This window comes from Lycium barbarum, chromosome 12 (assembly GCF_019175385.1).
Source record: "Lycium barbarum isolate Lr01 chromosome 12, ASM1917538v2, whole genome shotgun sequence".
NCBI classification, from domain to species: Eukaryota; Viridiplantae; Streptophyta; class Magnoliopsida; order Solanales; family Solanaceae; genus Lycium; species Lycium barbarum.
The window spans coordinates 1,932,686-1,958,276 of record NC_083348.1 but is presented as its reverse complement, the minus strand read 5'-3'; the positions used below and the strand labels follow the sequence as shown (position 1 = coordinate 1,958,276).

Below are 25,591 nucleotides of genomic sequence, written 5' to 3'. Positions count from 1 at the left end.
TTTTGGCGAAGGGATATTCATGCGAGCTCTGGAGCTTTAGAATAAGTTGGTTGGACAGATTCGAGCTTACGCTTGCAACAGTCCTGCTATGCTTTCGTTTAGAATTCCTTTTACTAGGGATTACTTTCAAATAGAATTTGTTACAGGACATGTTAAAATGTGTTACTTGACAAAAGTTTACATTCTTGTTAAAGCTTGTTATAAATTTATGGGATTCGATGTTCTGGAAACTCATGGCTAACGGATCCTAAGAAAAAAAAGTATATAGGAAAATCAACAATCCTTTCTACAAACCTGGGATAGCCATGTCATTTGGTTATTAGGTTCTGTGAGAAAGAGGGATTTGAACAGAAGATAGGATTGTCGTAAGATAGTTATGATAAAGTCATGTATGTTGGAATCATTTTAGCTTATTGAAATTGGGAAAAGCATGCTTTCAACAGAAGGCTTCCCTTTGCTTGCTGAGTGCTTTGGTTAGCCGGAGCGTCTAAAATCATCTCTATTGTCTCGGTTAAATGTTGTTAGTTTCTCTTACTACCTTTTTATCTTTGGCTAACTGTTATCCTATCCTTTTGGATTGGAAGTCGCAACCTGCATTTGAAAAGTTTTATGTATTGAAGACATGTTGCGGAATTAACCAGCTGTATATATTGCATTTCCTACTTACTATGTTTCTTTTATTAAGACTGTTTCTAATTCCTTTTCCTCCTTTCTTTTGCATGAACACACTTGGGAGAATATGGAGTTATGGCAACTCCAAGTTCAGCCCAGAATTAGAAGCAATCAGTAGCAGTCGTATTTAAGCTCACGTCAATAGTCCCATCTGATTTGTGTCTCGAGCCCTTGTCCTTCTTCCTCTCTTCACACCTTTGTGTCTTATGTATTTACTTATATGTTATTTACACCCTTTGACTAACACTTTTATGGATTGACATTTGTACCGACATTAATTTCCTGTCTCTGCGTGGATTGGTTACATCAACTAAGCTTGAAAACATTTTTTTTCAGGTTTCAAATAAACTTTCATAAAGTGGTAAACTAAAGTTACTTTTATAAAGCAACTGTTTTCAGTCTCATTTTTCTACATTCGCAAATAGTTTTATGAAGAGGCAACAAATGGAGGACTCCATTACTGCTCACGTTTTTTTTAGATTGGTTTGGGCCCAAAATAAGTTCAAGAGTGCAGGATTTCAAAATGGGGTGGTAACGTTTTTTAATTGATCTCAAGGACCAAATGGTTTCGGACATTTTTCAGAATTTGTTTTCTTTTAGTATTAACATGAGCAAGCCAATTTGTTTAGTGGAAAATAAGATGGCTTAAGTATGGTGGCCTAAGCTATTTTACAAGAACTACAAGGTACATATTTCATTTTATGTACACACATACATATACACACTATCCTATTTTAAGTAATTACTTTAATCATCTTTTCATCATGTATATACCTATATTACTCTTATATGACAAAAATAGTTATTTTTGAAACAATATATACCATCTTTACATAGGATATAAATATCGCATAGATACATTTCCCCAAAATATACCTACTAATCCTCTCATTTTATACTATTGTATACAAAAATACATCATGAATATATACACGTATATGTTTGCATCTCATGTATACTAACTACTGCTTCTACAATAAACATACACATGTACCATTTTCATATACATATATATCACATATACTATCTAATTCTTTACATATCACATAGATACATTATTTTCTTATAAAAAATATATCCCTCCTTATTCTATATTATACATATTATCCTTATATAAAAATGAATGTCATACATATTTTCCTCATGCATACATTAGCGTTAACCACTTCCTTTATAAATATGCATTTACTCGCATAGTTATATTTACCTTAAAACCCCGTTTTATACAAATAGTTTTGAGAGAGTAGTTTCTTTTTTCTGCAATTCTTTAAATAGGTGATAATAAATAAGAAATAATTAAATAATTCCCCTCTAGTGTTAATTAGGCTAAGTTTAAAGACTGTCTTCGGATAGGCTCCGAGGGATGCTTAACACCTTCCCCTCGGGGTAAATAAAACCCTTACCTAGAATCTCATAGGTTTCGTGGACTAAAATGGAGCTAGACACACAGATATATATAGGTTTCCTGTTTTTTTCCATAAAAATAAGGTGGCGACTCTAACCCTTTTAAAACTAGTTAGAAGAACCGTGAAGTTGCAAACTATCTTGGACCCATTCAAAATAGGGCGTAACAATTGCAACAAGTAAGGAATCTGTTGGAACATATGGATCTTCTGTTGCAACAATTTACTTAGTTGTTGCAACAAGTAAGGAATCTGTTGGAACATATGGATCTTCTGTTGCAACAATTTACTTAGTTGTTGCAACAAGTAAGGCATCTGTTGGAACATATGGATCTTCTGTTGCAACAATTTACTTAGTTGTTGCAACAAGTAAGGAATCTGTTGGAACATATGGATCTTCTGTTGCAACAATTTACTTAGTTGTTGCAACAAGTAAGGCATCTGTTGGAACATATGGATCTTCTGTTGCAACAATTTACTTAGTTGTTGCAACAAGTAAGGAATCTGTTGAAACATATGGATCTTCTGTTGCAACAATTTACTTAGTTGTTGCAACAAGTAAGGCATCTGTTGGAACATATGGATCTTCTGTTGCAACAATTTACTTAGTTGTTGCAACAATGTACTTGCAAATTGATTAAGTATTTCATTGTTTATCACTAAATATGGTTGATTTCCTTTGTTTATCACTAAATATGGGTGAATCAAGTAGTTCACATCAATTCACTCTAATGATCACTCGATTTAGTGCATGCTGACTTAGGAGATCCTCTTTGCTGACTCAAAATACATCAAATTGATTAAGTATTCCATTGTTTATCACTAAATATAGTTGATTTCCTTTGTTTATCACTAAATATGGGTGAATCGAGTAGTTCACATCAATTCACTCTAATGATCACTCGATTTAGTGTATGCTGGCTTAGGAGATCCTCTTGGTTGACTCAAAATACATCAAATTGATTAAGTATTCAATTGTTTGTCACTAAATATGGTTAATTTCCTTTGTTTATCACTAAATATGGGTGAATCGAGTAGTTCACATCAATTCACTCTAATGATCACTCGATTTAGTGCATGCTGGCTTAGGAGATCCTCTTCGCTGACTCAAAATACATTAAATTGATTAAGTATTCAATTGTTTATCACTAAATATGGTTGATTTCCTTTGTTTATCACTAAATATGGGCGAATCGAGTAGTTGATCACTAAATATGGGTGAACCAAGTAGTATCTGTTGCAGCAAGTATAGTATCTGCTGCAGCATGTGAGGAATCTGTTGCAACAACTATAGTATCTATTGCAGCGGCTATAGTATCCGTTGCAGCAAGTATAGTATTTGTTGCAGCAAGTACAATATCTGTTGCAGCACATGTAGAATCTGTTGCAACAATTGTAATATCTGTGCAGCAAGTGATTAAGTTGTTGAACAAATCCTTACTCTTGTTAGATAAAACACAAGTTGTAACACATAACTTAGTTGAAAAAACACCAACATGTAATTTGGTTGTTGCAACATATTTATTACTTGCTGGAAGTTAAACATAAATTACCATGCTAAGAAACAATAATATTACAATGTCATAAAGTTTCAACAGATAACTATTATTAAAGCATAATGCAATTTACAACTATGGAGCATTTAGGCTTGGACATGTTGTTTTTTTTGTGGTCAGCTGTTTTGCATAAGGAGCATTTGTTTTTCCTCGTTGGAAATGATTCCACACCTCCTCTTTGTCCGCCTTCTTCCGGGTTTGCTTGGATCAACATATGGAGGAGGTATCTCTCTCTCTCTAAAATCTCTAAAGGAACTTCCCAAGATTCTTCAGAAGGCACAGGACAAATTTCCTCACAATATGCAATTATGTAATTCTCCACCTTATAATATGGAGATGAGTAGTTATAAATCCACCTTCCAAAATCGTCACCATATTGGACACGAAGCGCTGCCATTGCATGTGGACAAGGTATTTTGTCCAGGTCAAAAACTCTACAAGTACAAGATCTACTTTGCAGATCGACTGTCGCAACTGCACCGTGACTGATGACGCTGAACTTGTAGTTGGCTATTTGATGGGCTAACAACTTGTTCCCCAAGTTGACAAATTTTGAAAAAAAAATTCAACTGAAGGAACAAAGATGTTTGGTGAGTCAATGAACTCCATACGTTTCTCATGAAATTTTTCTGCAAATCTCCTGTTTATGGCATCAAATAAAGCAGTAATGGGAAACTGTCTTTCAACATTGAACATTGAATTCACCGACTCAACAATGTTTGACGTCATAATATTATACCTGTGAAAATAAACAATAACGTAATCCTTAACGTACAAATGATTATAACTGTTGGAAAATATCAAACAACTGCTTAAATATCAAACAGATGTGTTGCTTGTTGGAGAGAGCTTCAGTTATTGTCTCCGTGTCATACCAAAATGCAACAACTAAGTGAGTTGTTAGAACAACTAAATTACCTGTTGCAACAATTGAGGTAGTTGTTCCAACATATGTGTTACTTGTTGGAGAGAGTTTCAGTTATTGTCTCTGTGTCATAACAAAATGCAACAACTAAGTGAGTTGTTGGAACAACTAAATTACCTGTTGCAACAAGTGAGGTAGTTGTTCCAACAAATGTGTTAATTGTTGGAGAGAGCTTCAGTTATTGTCTCTGTGTCATAACAAAATGCAACAACTAAGTGAGTTGTTGGAACAACTAAATTACTTGTTGCAACAAGTGAGGTAGTTGTTCCAACAAATGTGTTACTTGTTGGAGAGAGCTTCAGTTATTGTCTCTGTGTCATAACAAAATGCAACAACTAAGTGAGTTGTTGGAACAACTAAATTACCTGTTGCAACAATTGAGGTAGTTGTTCCAACAGATGTGTTACTTGTTGGAGAGAGCTTCAGTTATTGTCTCTGTGTCATAACAAAATGCAACAACTAAGTGAGTTGTTGGAACAACTAAATTACCTGTTGCAACAAGTGAGGTAATTGTTCCAACAAATGTGTTACTTGTTGGAGAGAGATTCAGTTATTGTCTCTGTGTCATAACAAAATGCAACAACTAAGTGAGTTGTTGGAACAACTAAATTACCTATTGCAACAAGTGAGTTAGTTGTTCCAACAAATGTGTTATTTGTTGGAAAGGTAATGTATGAATACCTATTTCCGGGGAAGAATACCCTGCTCCATCTGTGGAATCCAACACGTTCAAGATGTTCGGCGGCCCCAGGGACGGTATCTCTGATTTGATTGAAATGGTCATTGAACTCATCTATATTGTACGATTTTGCTGCTTTATAAAACTGAGATATGACCTTCGTATTGTGAAAGGTGGTTCAAAGATTTTCCCCAAGGTGCTTCATGCAACAACCATAATGAGATAAAGGGAAGACAATTGAAACTGCCTTTTTGATACTTGGATGCCTATCAGAAATTATGCACAACTCTTTGGTATCATCTACAAAGCTTCTCATTTGTTCAAAAAAATATTTGTATGAGGCATCACACTCCTTGTCCACTACACAAAATGCTACAGGAAAAACATGATTCTCCGCATCTTGCGCCACGGCTGACAATAACACTCCTTCGTACTTGCTCTTCAAGAATGTCTCATCGACAGCTATGACTTTTCTCATTTGCGCAAAACCAAGCATCCAAGCCTTGTAGGCTACAAAAAAGTACTTGAACTTCCCATTAGCATCAACCTTCAATGCCGTCTTACTTCCTGGATTTGCGGAACGAAGCATATAACGGTACTCATCAAGCACTGCATACCCATGCTCATGTGTCCCCCTTGTCAAAGATTTTGCAATCTCCATGCCCTTCCAGACCTTCCAATAACTTACCTTACAACCCAATTCTGTGCAGAATGATTGGTTCATATCTTTTGTAATGGGCCTTTACCGCCGGGAAACCTATCTTTGAAGTATTCACTAATGACTTTCGCTGTGGCGTGTGGATTATGGCTAGTAATATGCTCATAACCACATGTGTGATACTTTACGTAGGTTGTAATACAAAATTTGTCAGAACTTAAAAGCTTCATAGCCCTCAGCCACCACTTGCACTCCGAATGTACACATCTAAAGCAATACACAGTGCGCGAATTAATCACCTTCTTGAGTGTAAAATCTTTCTTCACGCAAGCAAGTTTCAACATAGCTGCTAGTTGTTCCTTGTTCTTGAATGACATTCCTTTATAAAATCCTGTTTCATCATCTTGAATATGGCTGCACTGTGAAGATTGTGTAGAACATGGTGTATTGCTCGCAACTTCGGGTGTAGGAATCGGCTCACCCCCACTTCCATTATCTAGAATATCCATATCCATATCTACCCCATCCAATTTATCATTTAACACATCTTGTTGGTCTTGACCTAAATTATGGTTCTCTACCGGGCTTCCAACCACGTATACCCTTAAAATGGGCCTAGCTACATCATTCAAATAAGTACGCAAACGATCCTGATCGGTTATCTTAAAAGGCAAGACCCTCTGGTTTTCAAAAGAGCTATGCATGTAAGCGATGGCAAGATCTTTCGGTTCACAAGTTAATTCACAATAGGTGATGATTAAGTTCACAAAATCATCAAACACAACATCTCTTTGGACACTCATCGCTATCGTCTCTAACATGTGACTGCCCTTCCATCGCCAAATATATCGATTGTTCTTCTCGATCCATTCGCCATGGCAATCAAACCTATTGTTATTGAGTCCCCCATTAATGCTACCTGAATATATTTTGTTTTTTTAAAAAAAAGGTCATAACAGTATAGTAACAAAATACAATAACTTAATGACTTGTTGAAACAGATAAATCAGGTGTTGCAACACGTGGATTACTTGTTGCAACAAGTACTATCCTTGTTGCACCAACTAACTAATCTGTTGGAGTCAGCTTCAGTTTTTTGAGTTCTGTTTAATCCAAAGACAGTTGAAGATGTCCAACAGATTAGTGAGTTGTTGCAACAAGTATATTACTTGTTGCAACAGGTAATACACTTGTTACAGCAACTAACTAATCTGTTGGAGTCAGCTACAGTTTTTTGGGTCCAGTTTTTGGGTTCTGTTGGACTGAAGCTGAATCCAACGGATCAGTGAGTTGTTGCAACAAGTAAGATACTTGTTGCAACAGGTAGTACACTACTTGCAACAACTCACAAATCTGTTGCAACTTATTCATACTACGTATTTAACAACAATTAGTATAGAAGTTGCAACAACTACATAATCTATTGTAATTGTGGCAGCAACTACAATAGTTGTTGCATAAACTACAGCAACTTCTGAAGAAACTACAACATTCTTTATTGTCATTATTATATGAGCTTTTAAATATAATTAATGATAAAATGATGGGAAAAATTGTAGTAAATAAATGAAAATACTAAAAGAAAAAAAAAAAGAAAAAAAATTAGAAGCTCTTATACAGCAGCTTTAGCACTTGTTGCAACAAGTACAATTGCTACTGTAAATTGTTGGATAATCAGCAGCAAAACCCACATAAATAATTGAAACAAAACAACAATATTTTACTTACCAAATGAGCGGAAATTACTTCTGAAGTAATGCCCAGCCAAAAAATTGCAAAATCTGTTGGTTTCGTTTTTTTCTTTGTTGAGCAAATTCTTCAAAATGCCGCACCAATGGAAGAAGAAGAAGCAGGGGAAGCAGCAATACTTATGAAGTAATGCCCATGTAGACACTAACGAAATCCAACCAACAGTGCCCTGCTATCTCTCACCCAAGCTTAGGCATATGAAAATAAATCACCTAATAATTTTGTCTCTGCTGAAATTTGAACTTTGGTCTCTAAATTTTGCACACTTCATCGACCACTAGATCACACCATTAGTGTCACGACCCAACCCCGTAGGCCGTGACTAGTGCCCGATCTGGGCACCCAGACACATCTATCAAATGCTATCTCAGATTTTATTAACCGCATTCCAGTATATAGCATAAGCCGACAAGACTATATTTTAAATTTAGATAATTTTCAGAAACATTTCGGCAGAGTTTCCTTTGTTTTACGGACTATCCAATATACTCTGCGCACAGAAAATACCAACAAAGGCCACACAGGGCCAACAAAGCAACATTTATACATATGCGGACCGGCCGCCGCAGCGAATGGGATCGCCCAAACACAACATATACACACATTCATACAGGAAGACCCCCAACTCACAAACATGTCCACAGACCTCTAAACAGACCGACAGAATCATATGACGGGACAGGGCTGTCACGACCCAACCCCGTAGGCCGTGACTAGTGCCTGATCTGGGCACTCAAACGCATTCTAGTATATGGCAGAAGCCGACAAGGCTTTATTCTAAATTTAGATAATTTCCAGAAAAATTTCGGCAGAGTTTCCTTTGTTTTACGGACTATCCCAAATACCCTGCACGCAGAAAATACCAACAAAGGCCTCACAGGGCCAACAAAGCAACATCTACATATATGCGGACCGGCCGCCGCGGCGAATGGGATCGCCCAAACACAACATAAGTACCCAACTGTACAGAAAGATCCCGACCCACAAACATGTCCACAGACCTCTAACAGACCGACAGAATCATATGACGGGACAGGGCCCCGCCGTACCCATGAACGAGAAATATACGCATGTAGAAGTGACAGACTATACCAAAAGATGGCTCTGAATAAAAGAGCGCTCCAAAAATAGCAGAATGAGATCCTAAGCAGACGGATCAGCAAGCCTGTCGTCGGTACCTGCGCGGCATGAAAACGCAGCCCCCGAAGAAAGGGGGTCAGTACGAAATATGTACTGAATATGTAAAGCCTGAGTTGCAGAAACAAAATCATAACTGGTGCAGAACATACAGAAAGTAAACAAAAAATCCAAAGTATCAGATACATATTTCCAAAACATGCAGAGTGTGTACAAAACATATGTCATATCAAATCCGGCCCCTGCCAAGGGACTCGGCAGACAGAACGTGGCCACCCTCCCGACGCCGGTGCCACAACACAGAAGAATCAGAATAGGGGCATAACCCCGTAACATAATATGTCATATCAGATGGCCATAGTAAATCATATCAGAACAAACGTACATGGCACAGCATACTCCACAAACCCATGTACGCATATACCTGCCCCCTCACATCGAGGCACGGCGAACAATGCAGGGGATTACGCTTGACAACATATCCTGGCCCGGGCTCAGTGTGGGAAACATTGGGGCATCCACGAATAGAGTCGTGAGAAACTAATGCAAGTAAAATATCATAAATGTTTCCATAGACTCAATGAGGCATATCAAAGACAAACCGATCCGATGAAGTCGGAAGGAATCATAGTAAATGAGTTGCGAGTATCAAAACAATTTATCAGACTTAATGAAATATTTAAAACCATATTAGTTAGGTAATTAAAAGGGCAGTCGAAACATTCCTTTCAAAAATCGTTCAAAAAGGGGACTTTAGTACATTAAGGGCAAAACCGGGAATAACGGGCCCACCTCGGAACAAGCAAGGCGGTGGGCTCAAATTACGCCCTTTAAGCTTATGGGGTCACCTATAAAGGTTCTACGGACATTCTATAGCTTTTCAAGGAGTTTAGGGAAAGTTTGCATAATTTCAGGAAAAGCATATCAAAATGGTTCAATTCTACTGAAGGAAAAACTGAGATTTTCTCTTACGGATTCCGACGGCCAAGAAGGTCTTTTGAGGCCCGAATCCGATCCTAAAACACTTAGACATGCCAAAAGAAGGATCGGGGTAGCTTTACATACCTTTCAAGCTCCTTACGCCTTTCCAAACACTCTTCCCGTTTCGTCAAAAATCTGCAAATTGTCAAGTTTACCAATTGTAAGTTATAGATGCTACAAATTCAATTCAACTCATATTTGTCTACCGAAATTTCGGCAGCACTTCCCCTATACATATAGCACCCCCGATAACTCAACTCGGCTCACAATCATCAACAACAACCCAAACGACAACATCAACATCAACATAAAACACTAGAAACACAGTATGGCAACACTAGTTCTACTTGCCGACATAATGCCATTACCTTCATTTCAACTTCAATTTCCAAACCAATTTCAATCATTTCACATTCATTATCAAACTAGATCATCACAACATAGTTTAGAAGCGTTTCATATCGTTTCCTTAAATTATACACACGATATACATAATATACGAACTTTCCGCCGAAGTCATAACTCATTCAAAACTTCTAATCTTTGGCATACATATTCATGACATGTTTTCATCTTCCAAATTCATCAATAATCATCATGACTTGCAACCTAACAACTTCATTTTCGCAATGTCGTAAGATCGTACTAAAACGACATAAGCTTCTACATTCCATTTCAATACTAACTTATATCATTCTACCTTCATTTACATTGTAAACATCACAATAACACACTAACATACTAAACAACTTAATTCATTACCATTCCAAGTCCACATATCCCACGGCCATATGCTCCATTCATCAACTTCAACCAAATTCATTTCACTTCCAATTCCCATATGCATTTCATCACAACCATAACTAGAATATAACATGAATTCAACACATTATAGCTATACAATTCATACATACACACGGCTACACATCATATTCCAAACCCACTTTACAAACTTCCATTTTTCCATACAATCAACACATTTCTATATACTACAACACAAACAAAACTCAACAACACAATAAAAAGGTAGGAATTCTTACCTTTTCTTCAAGTCTTCTTCACTTGAATAAGTGATCAAATTGAGGCACCAAGTGTTCTTTCTTCCAAAGCAACTACACCAAGTTATAGAGGGTACTCAACTTAGTAGAAATTCACCAAGAGAAAAATTTTAGGAGCAATATTTTTGGAATTGATTTTTGCTTAGCTAGGGCCGAATGGTTCTTGGTCTTGTGCTCTTGCTTTGCTTGTTTTCTTGAGTCTTCTAATGGATAGGGATGACTATATATAATATAGTCTCTTAAGTCAATTAAACACATGGCAAATTAATTTCTAACCATGGGTTTGGGCCACTATGTGGCCGACCACCCCTTAGAATTGGGCCCAAATTTTTCTTCAATCTTTCTTGGCCCAATGAATTATAATTCCCGTTTTGTAATTCCCGAAACTAATTTTCGAAATCCCAAATTTGCCCTTAGCATTCCTCGACACTTCCATATTAATATTCTTTCATAACAACTCAAGGGTTACATAAATTTAATTATGACCTTATTTCATACAAGTCCAAATTAAGGTGTGAAAACACAGGATATAACAAGGGCCCCGTCGTACCCCTGAGTGACGTACATTTATACAATAGCAGGAGACTGTACCAAAAATATAGGCTCCGGATAAGAGAGCGCCTCAGAATAGCAGAATAAGATCCTAAGCGGGCGGATCAGCGAACCTGTCGTATGTACCTGCGCGGCATGAAAACGCAGCCCCCAAAGAAAGGGGGTCAGTACGAAATATGTACTGAATATGTAAAGCCTAAAGTAGAGAAACCAAAATCATAACCGGAAACAGAACGAACAGAAAGGAATGCAAAAATCCAGAATACCAAATGCATATTTCAAAACATAAGGAATGTGTACAGAAACATATGCCATATCATGTCCGGCCCCCGCCAAGGGACTCGGTAGACAGAACGTAGTCACCCTCCCGACGCTGGTGCCACAACACATAAGGATCAGAATAGGGGATAACCCCATAACATAGCATGTCATGTCAAATAGCCATATCGGATCATATCATATCATATCAAAATAGTGTACATGGCACAGCATACTCCACAACCCATGTACACGTATACCTGCCCCCTCACCATCGAGGCACGGCGAACAATGCAGAGGAATACGTTTGACAACATATCCTGGCCCGGGCTCAGTGAAGGAAACATTGAGACATCCACGAGTGGAGTAGTGAGAAACTAATGCAATATGAGACATAATACATTTTACAAGGACTCGATGGAGTATTCCGAACAACAACCGTATTAATGAAACCGCACGATAGTCACGGTGCGTATATTTCGGATAACAAAAATAGATTATGTGATAATAGTCTTCTTGGGATCATTTCCATATTCCAAAATAATTTATAAGACTCAATAGAATAACTTAAACAAGTGTCATTTAGTAGTCAGAAGAGTAGTTAAGACGTTTCCTTTAAAACTTCTCAAAATAGGTTAAAATGCAATAAGAGTGAAATCGAGCATAGTGGGCCCACCTCGGGTCAACTAAAGTGATAGGCTCAATTTACGTACATTAAGTCTATAGAGTCATCCCTGGAGATCTTCGAACAATCTCCTAACTTTCCAAGCAATTTGTGTAAACTTACCAAATTCTTTCAACAAAACGTACTTATAGGATTCAATTCTATTGAATGAAAAATGGACATTTTCAGATTTAGTTTGCTATAAACAGAATATCCCCCGAGGTTCAATTTCAAACCTAGTACATCTAGGACATGCCAAGAGAAAGAAAAGGATAACTTTACATACCTTTAGCGTTTAGTCGTATTATAACTTGTACTTGCTGCCCAAAAACACTTATCCTATATCAAGATATCAAGAGCTACAATTAGTCTACGAGGGAATTCAATACGTACTGTAACGTTAACAATCCCTTTCAAATATTTAGACCACGTTTCGTTCTCATTCAAACCAACTACATACAACCGATCCAACGTCAATAATCATATGCTCAATACCAATCCTGACAGCCCACATAACATTCCAAATACAACATTCCATATCGATTCACATACGGCTACTACATTCTCAAGTTACTCCTAATAATCCGTAGCCTTAACGTTTTCGTGTAGCAACTTTACAACAACCCAAACAACGTAAATACAATATATATTCTTAACTATCATTAGTCTTTCCAATTTAAAGAAGACAACATGTCCAAAACAGTTCCTAGCCACGACACGTCCAAAACAGTCCCTAACCAACAACACACCCAAAACAGTCCCTAACCAACAACATAAAGGTGCCCGAAATTCTTGCGAACGTTTACGAACATACCAAGCAAACCACATATGATTCTTACACATTATTTCATGTCTTCATTTCATATAATTTTAGTAAAATACGACCAGCAGTCACACGATAAATATATCACCAAATTCGTACGCAAATAGCTACATTGTCGACACTAAAACCTTACAACGACAACAACATGTTTAATGACATTACTTTCATGATTCTTGGAACTGTTTTAACATCATTTTCATTCTTACAACAGCCCACAATTCATCTCAATTTCAACTTGAATCATTATGCTTCACTTCCACTAAACGTTCATAACAAGAATCAACACTCAACACATACAATTTCACCTCTAGCACTAAAACAGTCCACTGTTTTGGACTGCTTGTATGCTTCAACATAATTCATTTCTTTAACACCTTAATTCACATATTCATTATGCATACAATACACCATAATGTCCATAACAACAACAATCAAAATATGACACAAAACAATCCACAAATTCCTCTAAAACAGTCCCTTTACACGGCTACAACACTACTCCAACAACTTCATGATTTTCATCCATTTATCCATACTACAACACATTCAATCCACTTCCAATACATGTACAAGAATATTAAACATGATTTCATTAGAGTCTTCAACACACGGCTCATTTTAATTTTTAGAAAAACAGTCCAATATCCAACATGCCACATCACAAACGAACTTCTACAATCTTTGTTCATTTACCTATGTTGATACATATTCAATTCATCAACAATACATGCAAAAATGAAATCAATCATGACTTCACCAACACTCACGGCTCACTCTCTACTTCAACTACAACAACAATCCAACAACAACCTTCATGAACTATACATTCAAATCATCATGCAACACAAGAACAATAAACATTCTTACCTTACAACTTGTTCTTCACTTTGGCCGAATCTTCAACCCTATTGAGGTGCTACACCTCCTTGTTTCTTTTCAACAACTACTACACGTTCTTGTACACTAGATGAGGAGTTGATTTGAGGAAGAAAACTGATTTTGTTTTGTGGTGGAGGAGCTGCCATAGCCGTGGCTCTCTTTCTCTTTCTAGGGCTTGAGAGTTTCTCTCTCTAAGTTTTAGTTGGTGGAAGATGATATGGTGATAAATGACTTGTTTTAATCATCCAAGATGATGTTTATGGGCAGCATAAGCTCCCTCACGTGTCCACCAAGAATGTCCCCCTTCAAGATCAGATTTTTGTTTAATAATACCTCCCACTATCAATTGTCCAAGAATATGACTCATATTTCATGAATTTATGTGTCTCCCCTCTCTTTTATATCCATATAATAATAATTCCCCACCACTAAATATAAATCCACACTTAATAATCCAATCATGGTTAATTAATCCCTAATCTCCATTAATGCTTCTATACCAATAAAATTTATACACAATTTATGTTTTAATTAAAATTGAAAATTAACGATTTCTATTTCGTATCCGAAAATAATTCCGCTTTTAACTTGAATCGATTTGCTTGCGGATAATTCGTCGTATAAATGTACGGGGTATAACAATTAGGTGCTCAGTATCCTCACATTTCTTGTGCAAGACTAGACCGTCAATAATTTGATCCTTTTTTACTTCTTTTTCCGCAGTGATTCTTATATTGAGAATAGCTAGAACCTCCAATTGTAAAGCATAAGAGAGATATCTTATCAGCAATAGAAGAGGGACTATAATATCAGGCTAACTGATTTTGAGGCTACAATAATGAAGGATTCAACAGAGCTATGATAAGAAAATTGAAGAAATCCAATTTTAAGGAGAATAGTTTGGCTCAACGTACAAAATGTTCCTAACTGAAGGGCAATCAATGGAAATTTAAAACATGATTTCAGCATGAACCCAAAAATAAGAAGTAAACTTGCTTTTAGATTGAAGCAAAAATAAAAGTAGTACATTTCAGTGTTGGGAATGACCAGGGACACGAGGTGAATGTAGAGTAAGAAATTCTTCAACATGATAAAGTTTTTAATAGTGCCGGACCATTGCTTAGTACGTTTAGGAAATAGAAGGAAGTAAAAGGAGAGGACACCAAAATAAATGTAAAGAGAAGTACAACTTAAATACAAAATTATCATCCCAAGAATTGCACATAAGCTCAATTTTAGGAAAGTAACGGTCATACCCTTGAGCTCACAGTTCATCTCCAACCTTCCAAAAAAGTTCAAGATGGATAGAAAGCTAAAATACAGTCACATACTTGCAAAATGGGAGATTATCTTTCAGGGAACGGGAGTCGGGGCTCGGACAATGGTCACGTCTATCTCTGGCTCAATGCCATCAAGCAGTTCAAAGAGACAAGTGTCGTACTCTTTTAAACTGTTGCCGAGCACAAAGTCTCTCCAACCTGATGATTGGATCTTCGCACACTTTGATTGAATAAACAACTTTGCACGCCAAGTTCTCCCATCAGAAACTCGTAGATGTACAAAGGGTTCCTCCATTTTGATATATTTATTGAAAAAGTTATCAGGTAAATCCTGCAAAAACAAAAATTGTTGTGAGAGTTGCTCTTTTATTGTATTCTTAGTTATTTTATCCTCTTCTCCTTTAACAGACAACAAACAAAGAGCATTTGACCCCTTGGGACAGTAGGACTCGACATCAACCAAAAGGCAATCAATGCTACATCTCTTGACTTGAGAACTTACCAATTGGAAGTTTCTCGAGACATAAGCGGGCTTCATAGAAACAATGAAGTATGGATTGAAGTACATTTCTTTCCTCAATTGTGCTTCTCTGAGGGTAACACCTTTTTCTTGCCAATTATTTGTCAACTCAGAGGCTGTGGAATCTGAGACAAAGAGAAGAACGACCAAAGAATCTCTTATAATTCAACAAAATGGACACAACAACGCAAGATTCACTTGTTGCTAAACAAGTAGTCTCCATGAGAGTAACCGTAAAAAAATGGAATGACATACCTTTTCCTTTATAAGCTGCGCTATTCAAATTCCCTTCCATATCTCCTGTTTCAAGCTTCACATTGTTAGTCTCCTTACCCTTTGCATTTTCTGCTGCACAAAACAAATTGTCTGGTTTTTCCAGCTTCGCCCTGGTAGGCTGACAACATGGAGAGGATGCTGGAAGGGCAGAATTTTGTCTTTTACAATATGGAGAATCTGCTACTATATATTTTGGCGTTTTACTATGCATGTTCCCTCCTGCTCCCCATTGTTCAAGCTTCAGTCGCTTACTTCGCAGTAGATACCTGCAATGTGATGTATCCAAACTGGTAGTAGTTTTCTTTTCATTATCACGATTAGTGGTTGTCTTCTTAGTTGCTGAGGAATCCCCTACTGGTATTTCTTTGCAGCACTCTGCCAAAAAATTGATACGGGAGGGGGAGAAATAAGGGAGAAGAAAGGAAGAACATTGTCATCCATCATAACATAATTCAATGTGATGAGTCTAACAAAGGACAAGTTACTAAACAAGATACCTTCCGCATCTCCTTTCTCAAGCTTCACATTATTAGGCTTCTTCCTTTTTGCTTTTTGCGTTACATAAAGCAAATCCTCTTCCGTGATTGGTTTTTCAAGCTTCACCTCTCTCAGTTGCTTGGTTCGCAATGGATACCTACAATGTGACATATCCAAACTGGTACTAGTTTTCTTTTCATGATGTCCATTAGTGGTTGCCATCTTAGTTGCTAAGGGATCCACCACTGGTATTTCGTTGCAGTGCTCTGCAAGAAAGATGAAGTGGGACGGGAGGAAGAAGAAAAATGTCATCCATCATAATATAATTCAACATGACGAGTCTCACAAAGAACAAGTTATTGAACCAAATACCTTTCACATCTCCTTTTTCAACCCTAATCTCTTTTAGTTGCTTATTTCGCAGTGGATACCGACAATTTGATGCATCCAAACTGATAGCAATTTTCTTTTTACTATGCTGATTAGTAGTTGTCACCTTAGATGCTGAGGGATCCATTACTGGTACTTCATTACAGTGCCCTGCCAAAAAGATGACGTGGGAGGGGGGAAAGGAAGGGAGGCGAATGGAAGAAGAATGTCATCCATCGTTACATAATTCAACATAATGCGTCTAACAAAGGAAAGTTGTCTTGTTACTGAACCAGCAGCATCAATGAGAATGGGCACAAACATTAAATCCAAATACCTTTAAATTTATATACTTCACCATACAAATTATGTTGTCTATCTTGTTTTACAAGTTTCTCCATGTTAGTGTCCTCTCCTTTTTCTTTTGGCGCTGCACAACAGAAATCTTCTTCCGAGTTTGCTTTCTCAAGCTTCACCCTGTTACACTTGTCTCTTTCTGACTGAGTACCAGGAGAGGATAGTGAAGCGGAAGGTCTTTGTTTTCCAGAATATGAAGGACTCCCGTTTTCTTTGGATTGTTCAAGCTTCACCTGATTACTTCGTAGAGGATACCTAGAACGTGATGCCTCCAAACTGATAGAATATTTCCTTTTATTGCATTTGGTACTGTTTGTCATCTTGGAGGCTGAGGGATCTAGTACTTCACTGCAGTCCTCTGCCAAAGAAAGGGAACGGGGGAGGGAGAGGAGGATACAAAGAAAAGGTAAGTAGAAAATTATTGGCATCAACATACTTCAAACAGAATTTATACTACAACAGAAGATTCTCAAGATATTTAACAAGAAGAAAGCATGATTTTAGGCACAAAATCTTTAATCAGTATACCATTTCCTCTATCTGCTGCACAGTACAAATTCTTCACCATGTTTGGTTTTAGTTTCTCCTTAATCTCCTTCCTTTTATCTTCTTGGGTTGCACGACTTGAATCCTCCTCCACGTCTGGTTTTTCAAGCTTCACCCTGTTAGGGAGGAATACTGGACTATCAGATTTTTGTCTTTTTGAATATGAGTGATCTGCTACTTTTGTAACTTTTGCAGTCTTTTTTCTCCGAGAATCGTTCGTGATGTCATCACATGAATTATTCTGTGTCTCAGGCCTGCCTGCCTTCTTCTTGTGACTAGCATCGCCCACTATATTTACAAAATTCTCTGGTGCTATATCTTCACTTGGAGCAGAAGGATATTCAATCTCGGAAGCGCTTAAATCAAATATGAAGACAGAGAAATGAGAGTTCCCATTATATTGAAAGAGTAAAAGGTTACCACGACCAATTGAATAGTACTCCATGAACTGGGTCCAGCCCTCCTTCAGCCATTTCATGCCATTAGAGTTTAGCAATTTTACTTCCCATATTGCGCCATTTGGGACCCCAAGGAACACAACATCTGGCAGATCGGCCCCATACTTCATTACAAATTCATCTGGGATGTGCTGTAGGATACCAAAATTGGAAAGATATGAACAACAAAATAAGAGACGAAAACAAATGGAAAGAAAAGAGAACTTTTAGCTGAAGAAACTATAGTCAAGTTCTCAATCACATATAGCCACTGGGAAAAAGGAGAACAAAATTGTCTTTGCAAGATAATTAGAAAGAATATCCTCTACGGACAGACAAAAAATACTGAAAGTGACTAGTTAAGCTAGGGTTCTAATTATCTGTCAATCAAGTTTTGCAAGATTTCCTAATTTCTACAAAATAGATTAAAAATGAAAGCCAAAAAAGCTTGTCCATTGTAAATAAGCCTCATTTTTTGTCCATATCCCTTTCTTGGTACGGCTGATCAAAGGTTTTATATAATCAAATGTTAACAAGAGCAGAAACCTTCCAAATTCCTAATCTTCATTTCAAAGTATTCATTCATTTTTTTTAGGTCTTCAATTCAAAATAATCATGTTATTTAATCTAGTTACTGCTCAAAAACTGGGAACTTAGTTGGACTGGCTTATATTTAATTCGATATATTAGAGTACATAAATCCTATGGAGAATGTCATTATACCAAAATGTAAACCCTCTTGTGCACATTTGAAGGCCCACTTGAAAGGCATGGCAACCATAGATACATTACACGACTTTCTTTAAAACATTGCAGCATCAAACTGACTGATCAGATTGGCCTTTCATGTGAAGTATGGATTAAAGTAGAATTTTCGGTTCTTGACATCAGCATTGATATTAGGGATCTACCTTTGCTTCAACCTCATCTGAAAATCTTGGAAGGATGCATGCGACTTCAAATGGCTATTTTAAGAGTAATTTTATCTACTAGTAATATAATGAGCTTTTGCACAATTAATTTACCTTAAAAGCAAAGATGAGTAATATGAAAAAGAGATGAGTAAGTGATGTGCTGCAAACTGTCAGATAACTATACAGGTGGAAATGCTTCAACCTTTTGTTTTTTTTTACAATTGAGCTTTAAAGTCTATAATAACCTTGATTCAGATAGGATGTCTATCTATTTTGGATTGTGTTTGTAACATGTAGTGATACTATAAAAAGATATCATTGTAAAGTTTTTTGTCAGATATTATAGGGAACAACATTCATCAGGGAAATTTTTGGGGGTTCAGAAATTCAATATCATTCCTCTAGCAACATTTTCATCTGCAGACCCTGGTCTCCTTCAACAACAATGTAGACTAGGTATATATTGCCAAATTTCTGCACGAAGAACTCGAAATTGGCTATATTTGGCCATTTATTTAGCTCTACCATTCAAAACAAGGCCTAACCTCCCAAGTTTGTCATAAAAACTCATAATCAAAGAAAGCTCCCAACTACATCTCCCGCTTATACTATTTGAAATTTCATGTTTGGTCTCATTTCTTTACAGAAAATTGACACACAAACAGTAAAGGCACAGCATTTCCATAATATATCCGTTTATTAAGAGTATCATGAAAATTAAAAGTTGTCCAAAATAGTACAAACATTGGCGGATTCAGCATTTTCATTCAGGGGGTTCGAAAAAACAACAAAAGTTAAATATAAAAAATAATATTGTCAATGGGAATTGAACCTAGGACACTAGAAATAATTTTGAACACCCTGAACCGCTTGAGGTAACCTTTTGCATTTGTTCAGGGTATTCAAAAATTAATATATGTACATAAACACAAAAAATCTACCCCTATATACACACTATAATTTTTTGCCGAGAGTGTTCAGGTGAACACCCTTGGTACCCTCTAAATCCGCCCCTGAGTACAAACAGCTGTTTCATGTACAGTTTCAACTTATTTGGGACTGAGACTACTTGTTGTTGCAGCTGTTTCATGTAAATGAAACCACCAGAAACAGAGAGAGAAAAATGAAGTTTCCGCAATGTTACTTCAATTCTGTATTTGTTAACATGGTTGGTTGGATGATATATTACAACAGGATTTTTTACGTTTTACACAACCTGATCACTTGAAATGTTGCTTGGACTCTCAAAAACTGTTGCACCAAAAATCATATACCATTCGACATGTTTGAAGAGTCCGAACACAACATAGATTACAGATAATTGCCCACCACAAGTGGAATTAGTAGCATGAAAAAAAAAAATAAGACAAATGAATTGTACCACAGGTGAAATTGCCATGATAGTCAATAAATTTTCATCATAGTGTCAGTCAGATATAAGTTAAATCCAGGCACAAAAATGGAAAATGAAGTAGTGGGGACCTCAAGAAGTCATTTTTTACAAACCAAAAAGGGGAATTACAAATCTTGACAGAGATAAAGCACTACCAATAAAGCAAGAAGATGAAAATGCACTGCATGGCTGAATTGAGAAAAGGAACTTACTAATATAGAGGGATGAGGAGATAAGATAATCTTGAAGAATTGATGAGGTTCCATGGCCGATTGCTCTTCTTCGTTTTTGCTCTTGGAAACTAAAAGGCACTCGGATTAAATCCCTTCATCTACCATACAGTAATGGTGACTCAAGTCACAAATAATTTTTTAATTAATCCTTGATTTGCAGCTAATTTCTGAGTGGAGTCTTTTTATGATCTCCAAGAAAAACTAAAACAGTGACATATAAATGTTTTTTTTTTAATTCGCTTTTCTTTTCTTCTTCTTGTAACATACTCCCTCGAAGGTTGCTTATGATCGTCTGGTTCGGGTCGGTTCGATTCGATTCAGTTTTATGTATTATTAGTTCACTTTGTCGGTTTTTTATACGTAAACACGCGAAATCATAACCAAACAGATAAGATGCTCCCTCCGTCTCAAAATTGATCGTCCTCGCTAAAAATACTTATCTCAAAATTTTGTCATTTTATTTGCCCAAAACAAAATTAAATAGTTTTTTTAAAATTTTACCCTATAATTAATTACATTAATGAGCTTATTTTGTGAGTTCACATACTAATATTTAAGAAATTTCATCATTAATAGAGTAAATATTTATTGAAGAGAGAGAACGTGATATATGTTAAAGAGAGAAAAATAGTCAAAATATTATCTTTATAAATATTTTCTTAATGGGTGTGTGAATGAAATGTGATAAATATTATGAGATGGAGGGAGTAATTGTTATTGATTTTCGGTCCTTAACCGTTTGATTGTCGATTTAACCAATAAAAAATACTTCTATAATATTTTTGCTTTCTCTTGTTTTTATTTATTCATGTATACATTGTTTTTATGCATAAAAATCTACACAAATACTAAGTATAAGTAAATTCAAAATCGTTATTGCAAAAACAAATTTTACTACTATATATGTATCCGTCATCTACTTCCAACGCTCAAAACATCAATATCACCAGAAATCAATCTGTCTATTTCTTATCTTCCTCAACTTTTTTAGATATTCACAGTTAGTAAACAACAGTATACTGTAGGCACCGCCTATTGCTCAATCGTCAAATCCATCAATCAGACTATCTGTGATTCTTTTGATATTTTGGGAAGGCTCCTACCTCCTCTATTATGCCTACTACACTATTCGTACACCTTCAGACGTTACCTTTGTCTATGTCTCCTACTTTAATTTATCCATTTAGTAGTTGTATTTACTAGGACCGTGCACAAATATCGAAAGCTGAAAAATCGAATCGAATCGAACCAAACTAGTTTAGTTAAGTGTTTGATGTCCACTTTTAAAAAATTAAAATCGAAATAGCCGAATTAAACTTTGATAAAACCGAACCGAAGAACCAAAAGCACATCGAAATTTAATACACTACCCAAAAAAATTAAAATATTCCAGGCCCATTAAATTTATGTCCAAAAAACTCAATTGTAACAAGCCCTCTTTTGCTTATTTTCCACTTTAGCTGAGAAAATCAAATATGCTTAACAAATGAAGGTGACTAGGATGTGTCTTTAGAATTAATGTATATCTTTTATGTGTTTTCTTAGTTATTCTTACAGTATGTATATAACACCTAGTAATCGAGTAAATACTCAAAATACCCCTACTCAAAATACCCCTCAACGTTTGACCAAAATTCCAACTATACACTTAACCTTTGCGTTGGTCCTATTACCCCCCTAAACAATTTTTTTAAGTATTAAAATGCCCCTTTTTTACTGTTGTGGCAGTCCAATATGACAACCCCCAGTTATTAATCGACGCTTGTCCACACGCGCCTGGCCCACGTGTCACATCTTTAATTTCCCCCCATTTTTTATTAATTTCCCCCTTCCTCCATCCATCTACTCTTCTTAAAAAAAAAATCTCTCAATTCTTCATACTTCATTTCAGTATGAGGATTCGAAAACCCATACCCAATTCTCATTCATCTTCATCAACATCATCATCATCATCATCTTCACTAGGAGTTAAAAAAAAATCACATCAACTTCCTCAAATCTAATCCAAACAAACTCAATTGTGAAAGGAAGCTTCCTAACACCAAGTAGAACAAAGTTCATCCATTAATTTGACCAAATAATCAAGAATTTAAAGAAACCCACTTGGTGTTCTTCATAGCTTTCTCCAAATTTCTAGCAATGGATTTTAATTTTTTCCCCAAATCAACTCAAAGAGTTAGTGCTTAAACAACTTCAACCAAGCAACAAGTAGCAACTCCAAACAAGCAAGTTCCAATCAGATTTTCTTTAACAAGATTAGATTTTCAACCTTGTATTTTTTTTCCAGATTTTTCATTTTTTTTCTTCAGATTTTTTTTTTAATTTGATTTGGGAAAACAGTGATTATAAGAATAACTGCTAAGATTTGTGAGGAATTTGGGTCTTGAAATTGATTTTTTGTTTATTTTATGAGATCTTAGATGATCTTTTCTTTTAGTGGTATTAATTTGCTATATAGTACTTTTCGGGGGATGGGTATTATTTTTTATGTTTTATGAATTTATAATGGGTATTATTTTGACAAAAAAAATGGAAATGGGTAATAAATAGGGTAAAGAAGAAGATGAAGTAGCCTAAAAATGGAGGAAATTTAGACTTATCTATGTGGCAGTCCAGTTTGCATTTTAAAACATGTCAGATGCTTTTTTTAAAGGCTATAACGCGCCACTGAGCGGTGTAGTCACGCTCTTGTCCACATCAGCAAAAAAGGGGCATTTTAATACTGAAAAAAATTATCCGGGGGGGGGGGGGGGGGGGGGAGGGGAGGGTAATAGGACCAACGCAAAGGTTAGGTGTGTAGTTGGGATTTTGGTCAAACGTTGGGGGTATTTTGAGTATTTACTCCCTAGTAATCCTATATCATGGTTATGGTTTTCTGTTCTTGTGTATCCTATTTGTTTAATTTTCATTTCAATTTATTAGTTTTATGTTTTATTGCTTTTGAGAATATGAATTAGTGTAAATAGAATCGCTTCTAATATCATATCAAAAAAACTGAATTGAAAAAATCGAAACCGAACTGAATCGAACTTCAACAACTGAAACCGAAAGAACCCGACCGAACTAGTTTGGTTCGGTGTTCGGTGTCCACTTTCAAAAAATCGAACCCGAAATAGCTAAATCGAGGTTTTGATAATGTCACGACCCAACCCCGTAGGCCGTGACTAGTGCCCGAGTTGGACACTCACACACATCTGTTATCTATAATCATCTACAGCTAGCATAGCAAGAACTTATTTATATATAAAAGCAAGACGTTATTCTAAAGCTGTCGTATATATGCATATCAAAGCCACCTGTCTCCTGAGGAGTTACAACTTTCAACAGTTTATATCTCACATAAGCCGGCAAGGCTTTCATATATAGGGGAACGTCCCAGTAATATATAAGCCGACAAGGCTACCATTATACACAGCTCCCACAGCAAATATATGTATCTACGCAAGCCGACAAGGCTGCCACTACACACAACATCCCAAACATATATATATACGCAAGCCGACAAGGCTGCCACTACAAATGGGTACGCCCCAAACATAAGTCATGTCCACACAACGAAACAACAACTATATACAGACCCACACATATGTCTACAGACCTCTAAGAGTAACGAAAATATCATATGACGGGACAGGGCCCCGTCGTACCCTGAACAAACATACATATAGAACAAAAAGGATCTATACCACAAAGCTAGGCTCCGGAACAAAGGAGCACTCCAAAATAGCTGAATAGATACCCTAGGCTGGCGGATCTCCGAAACGAGCGTCTGTACCTGCGGGCATGAAACGCAGCCCCCCAAAGAAAGGGGGTCAGTACGGAATATGTACTGAGCATGTAAAGCATGAAATACAGTAAAAATCATATTTGAAATGAGGAGTGTAGGACCCAGTGCAACAACCAGAAAACTATAAGACTTACCTTTGAACATAAAACATATGTGTCATCATCATACCCATATCATTATAGAATTTAATAATCATACTGTATATAAACATATATAACGTGTCCCGGCCCTCTAGTGAGGGACTCGGTGAATATTGATCATATGCCATCCTGGCCACCATCCCCATATCATCATGTCATCATACCATCACATACATATATATATATATATATATATATATATATATATATATATATATATAACGTGTCCCGACCCTCTAGTGAGAGACTCGGTGAATAGTGCAATGGATATGCGCACGAAAACATGTCCTGGCCCGGAACTCAGTGAAGGATGTAACGGTAAGCACGAGCAGAGTAATAAGCAACCATATACATACAAATCATCTTTTGAGACTCAATAGATAAGTAAATCAATCAGCTCTCAAGTATCAGGATAATAATCATAATAAGTTCTTTCTAAGTGTCATCACAAACTATAGCAAGGGACGTTTCAGGGATCATGTTCACGTATCAAATTAATATAAGACAGCTTGTGAAAGTCAAGTACACCTCTAATTATGGAATTCTTTAAGAGTAGGAACTTTTAGACATCATATATTATCCAATCATATACTAGGCTCGAGACAATAGCTCGACTATCCTAAAAGTTCTAACATCAAGGAGACGAATAAAAATCATAAGTCATGCTTGGAACTAGAGAGTAGAGTTACCCCAAGGCTCATATTATATCTTACCTACATCTAGGACATGCCAAAAGAAAGAACGGATAGGCTTTACATACCTTTAGCGTTTAGTCGCAGGACAACCCGTATATGCTGCTCAATAGTACTTTATCCTATATTAAGATATTAAGAACTACGATTAGGCTTATGAGAGAATTCAATACGTA

General features: G+C 36.5%; 1 protein-coding gene across 2 annotated transcripts; it reads right to left on the bottom strand.

The window, feature by feature from the left end:
- Window positions 1–15,163: 15,163 nt before the first annotated feature.
- On the bottom strand, window positions 15,164–21,102 carry LOC132623866 (uncharacterized). Of its 2 annotated transcripts, XM_060338673.1 has the most exons (9): window positions 20,776–21,102; window positions 18,980–19,184; window positions 17,802–18,408; window positions 17,254–17,631; window positions 16,920–17,087; window positions 16,568–16,813; window positions 16,050–16,445; window positions 15,777–15,919; window positions 15,164–15,605 (listed from the first exon to the last, which is right to left on the bottom strand). In XM_060338673.1, exons 2-9 carry the CDS (start codon window positions 19,073–19,075, stop codon window positions 15,348–15,350), a joined length of 2,292 nt encoding a protein of 763 aa, XP_060194656.1. In that variant the 5' UTR covers window positions 19,076–19,184; window positions 20,776–21,102; the 3' UTR covers window positions 15,164–15,347. The 2 variants fall into 2 exon arrangements, with proteins under 2 accessions (XP_060194656.1, XP_060194657.1); XM_060338674.1 differs by lacking the exon at window positions 18,980–19,184.
- Between the last annotated feature and the right edge of the window lie 4,489 nt (window positions 21,103–25,591).

Excerpts from the sequence above, each read along its gene's own strand:
- LOC132623866 (XM_060338673.1), bottom strand. The coding sequence starts at position 19,075 with ATGCTGCAATGTTTTAAAGAAAGTCGTGTAATGTATCTATGGTTGCCA. Across the intron at positions 17,632-17,801 it reads TGCAGCAGATAGAGGAAATG|AGGACTGCAGTGAAGTACTA; the intron begins GTATACTGATTA and ends TTTCTTTGGCAG. Across the intron at positions 16,446-16,567 it reads TGAGAAAGGAGATGCGGAAG|AGTGCTGCAAAGAAATACCA; the intron begins GTATCTTGTTTA and ends ATTTTTTGGCAG.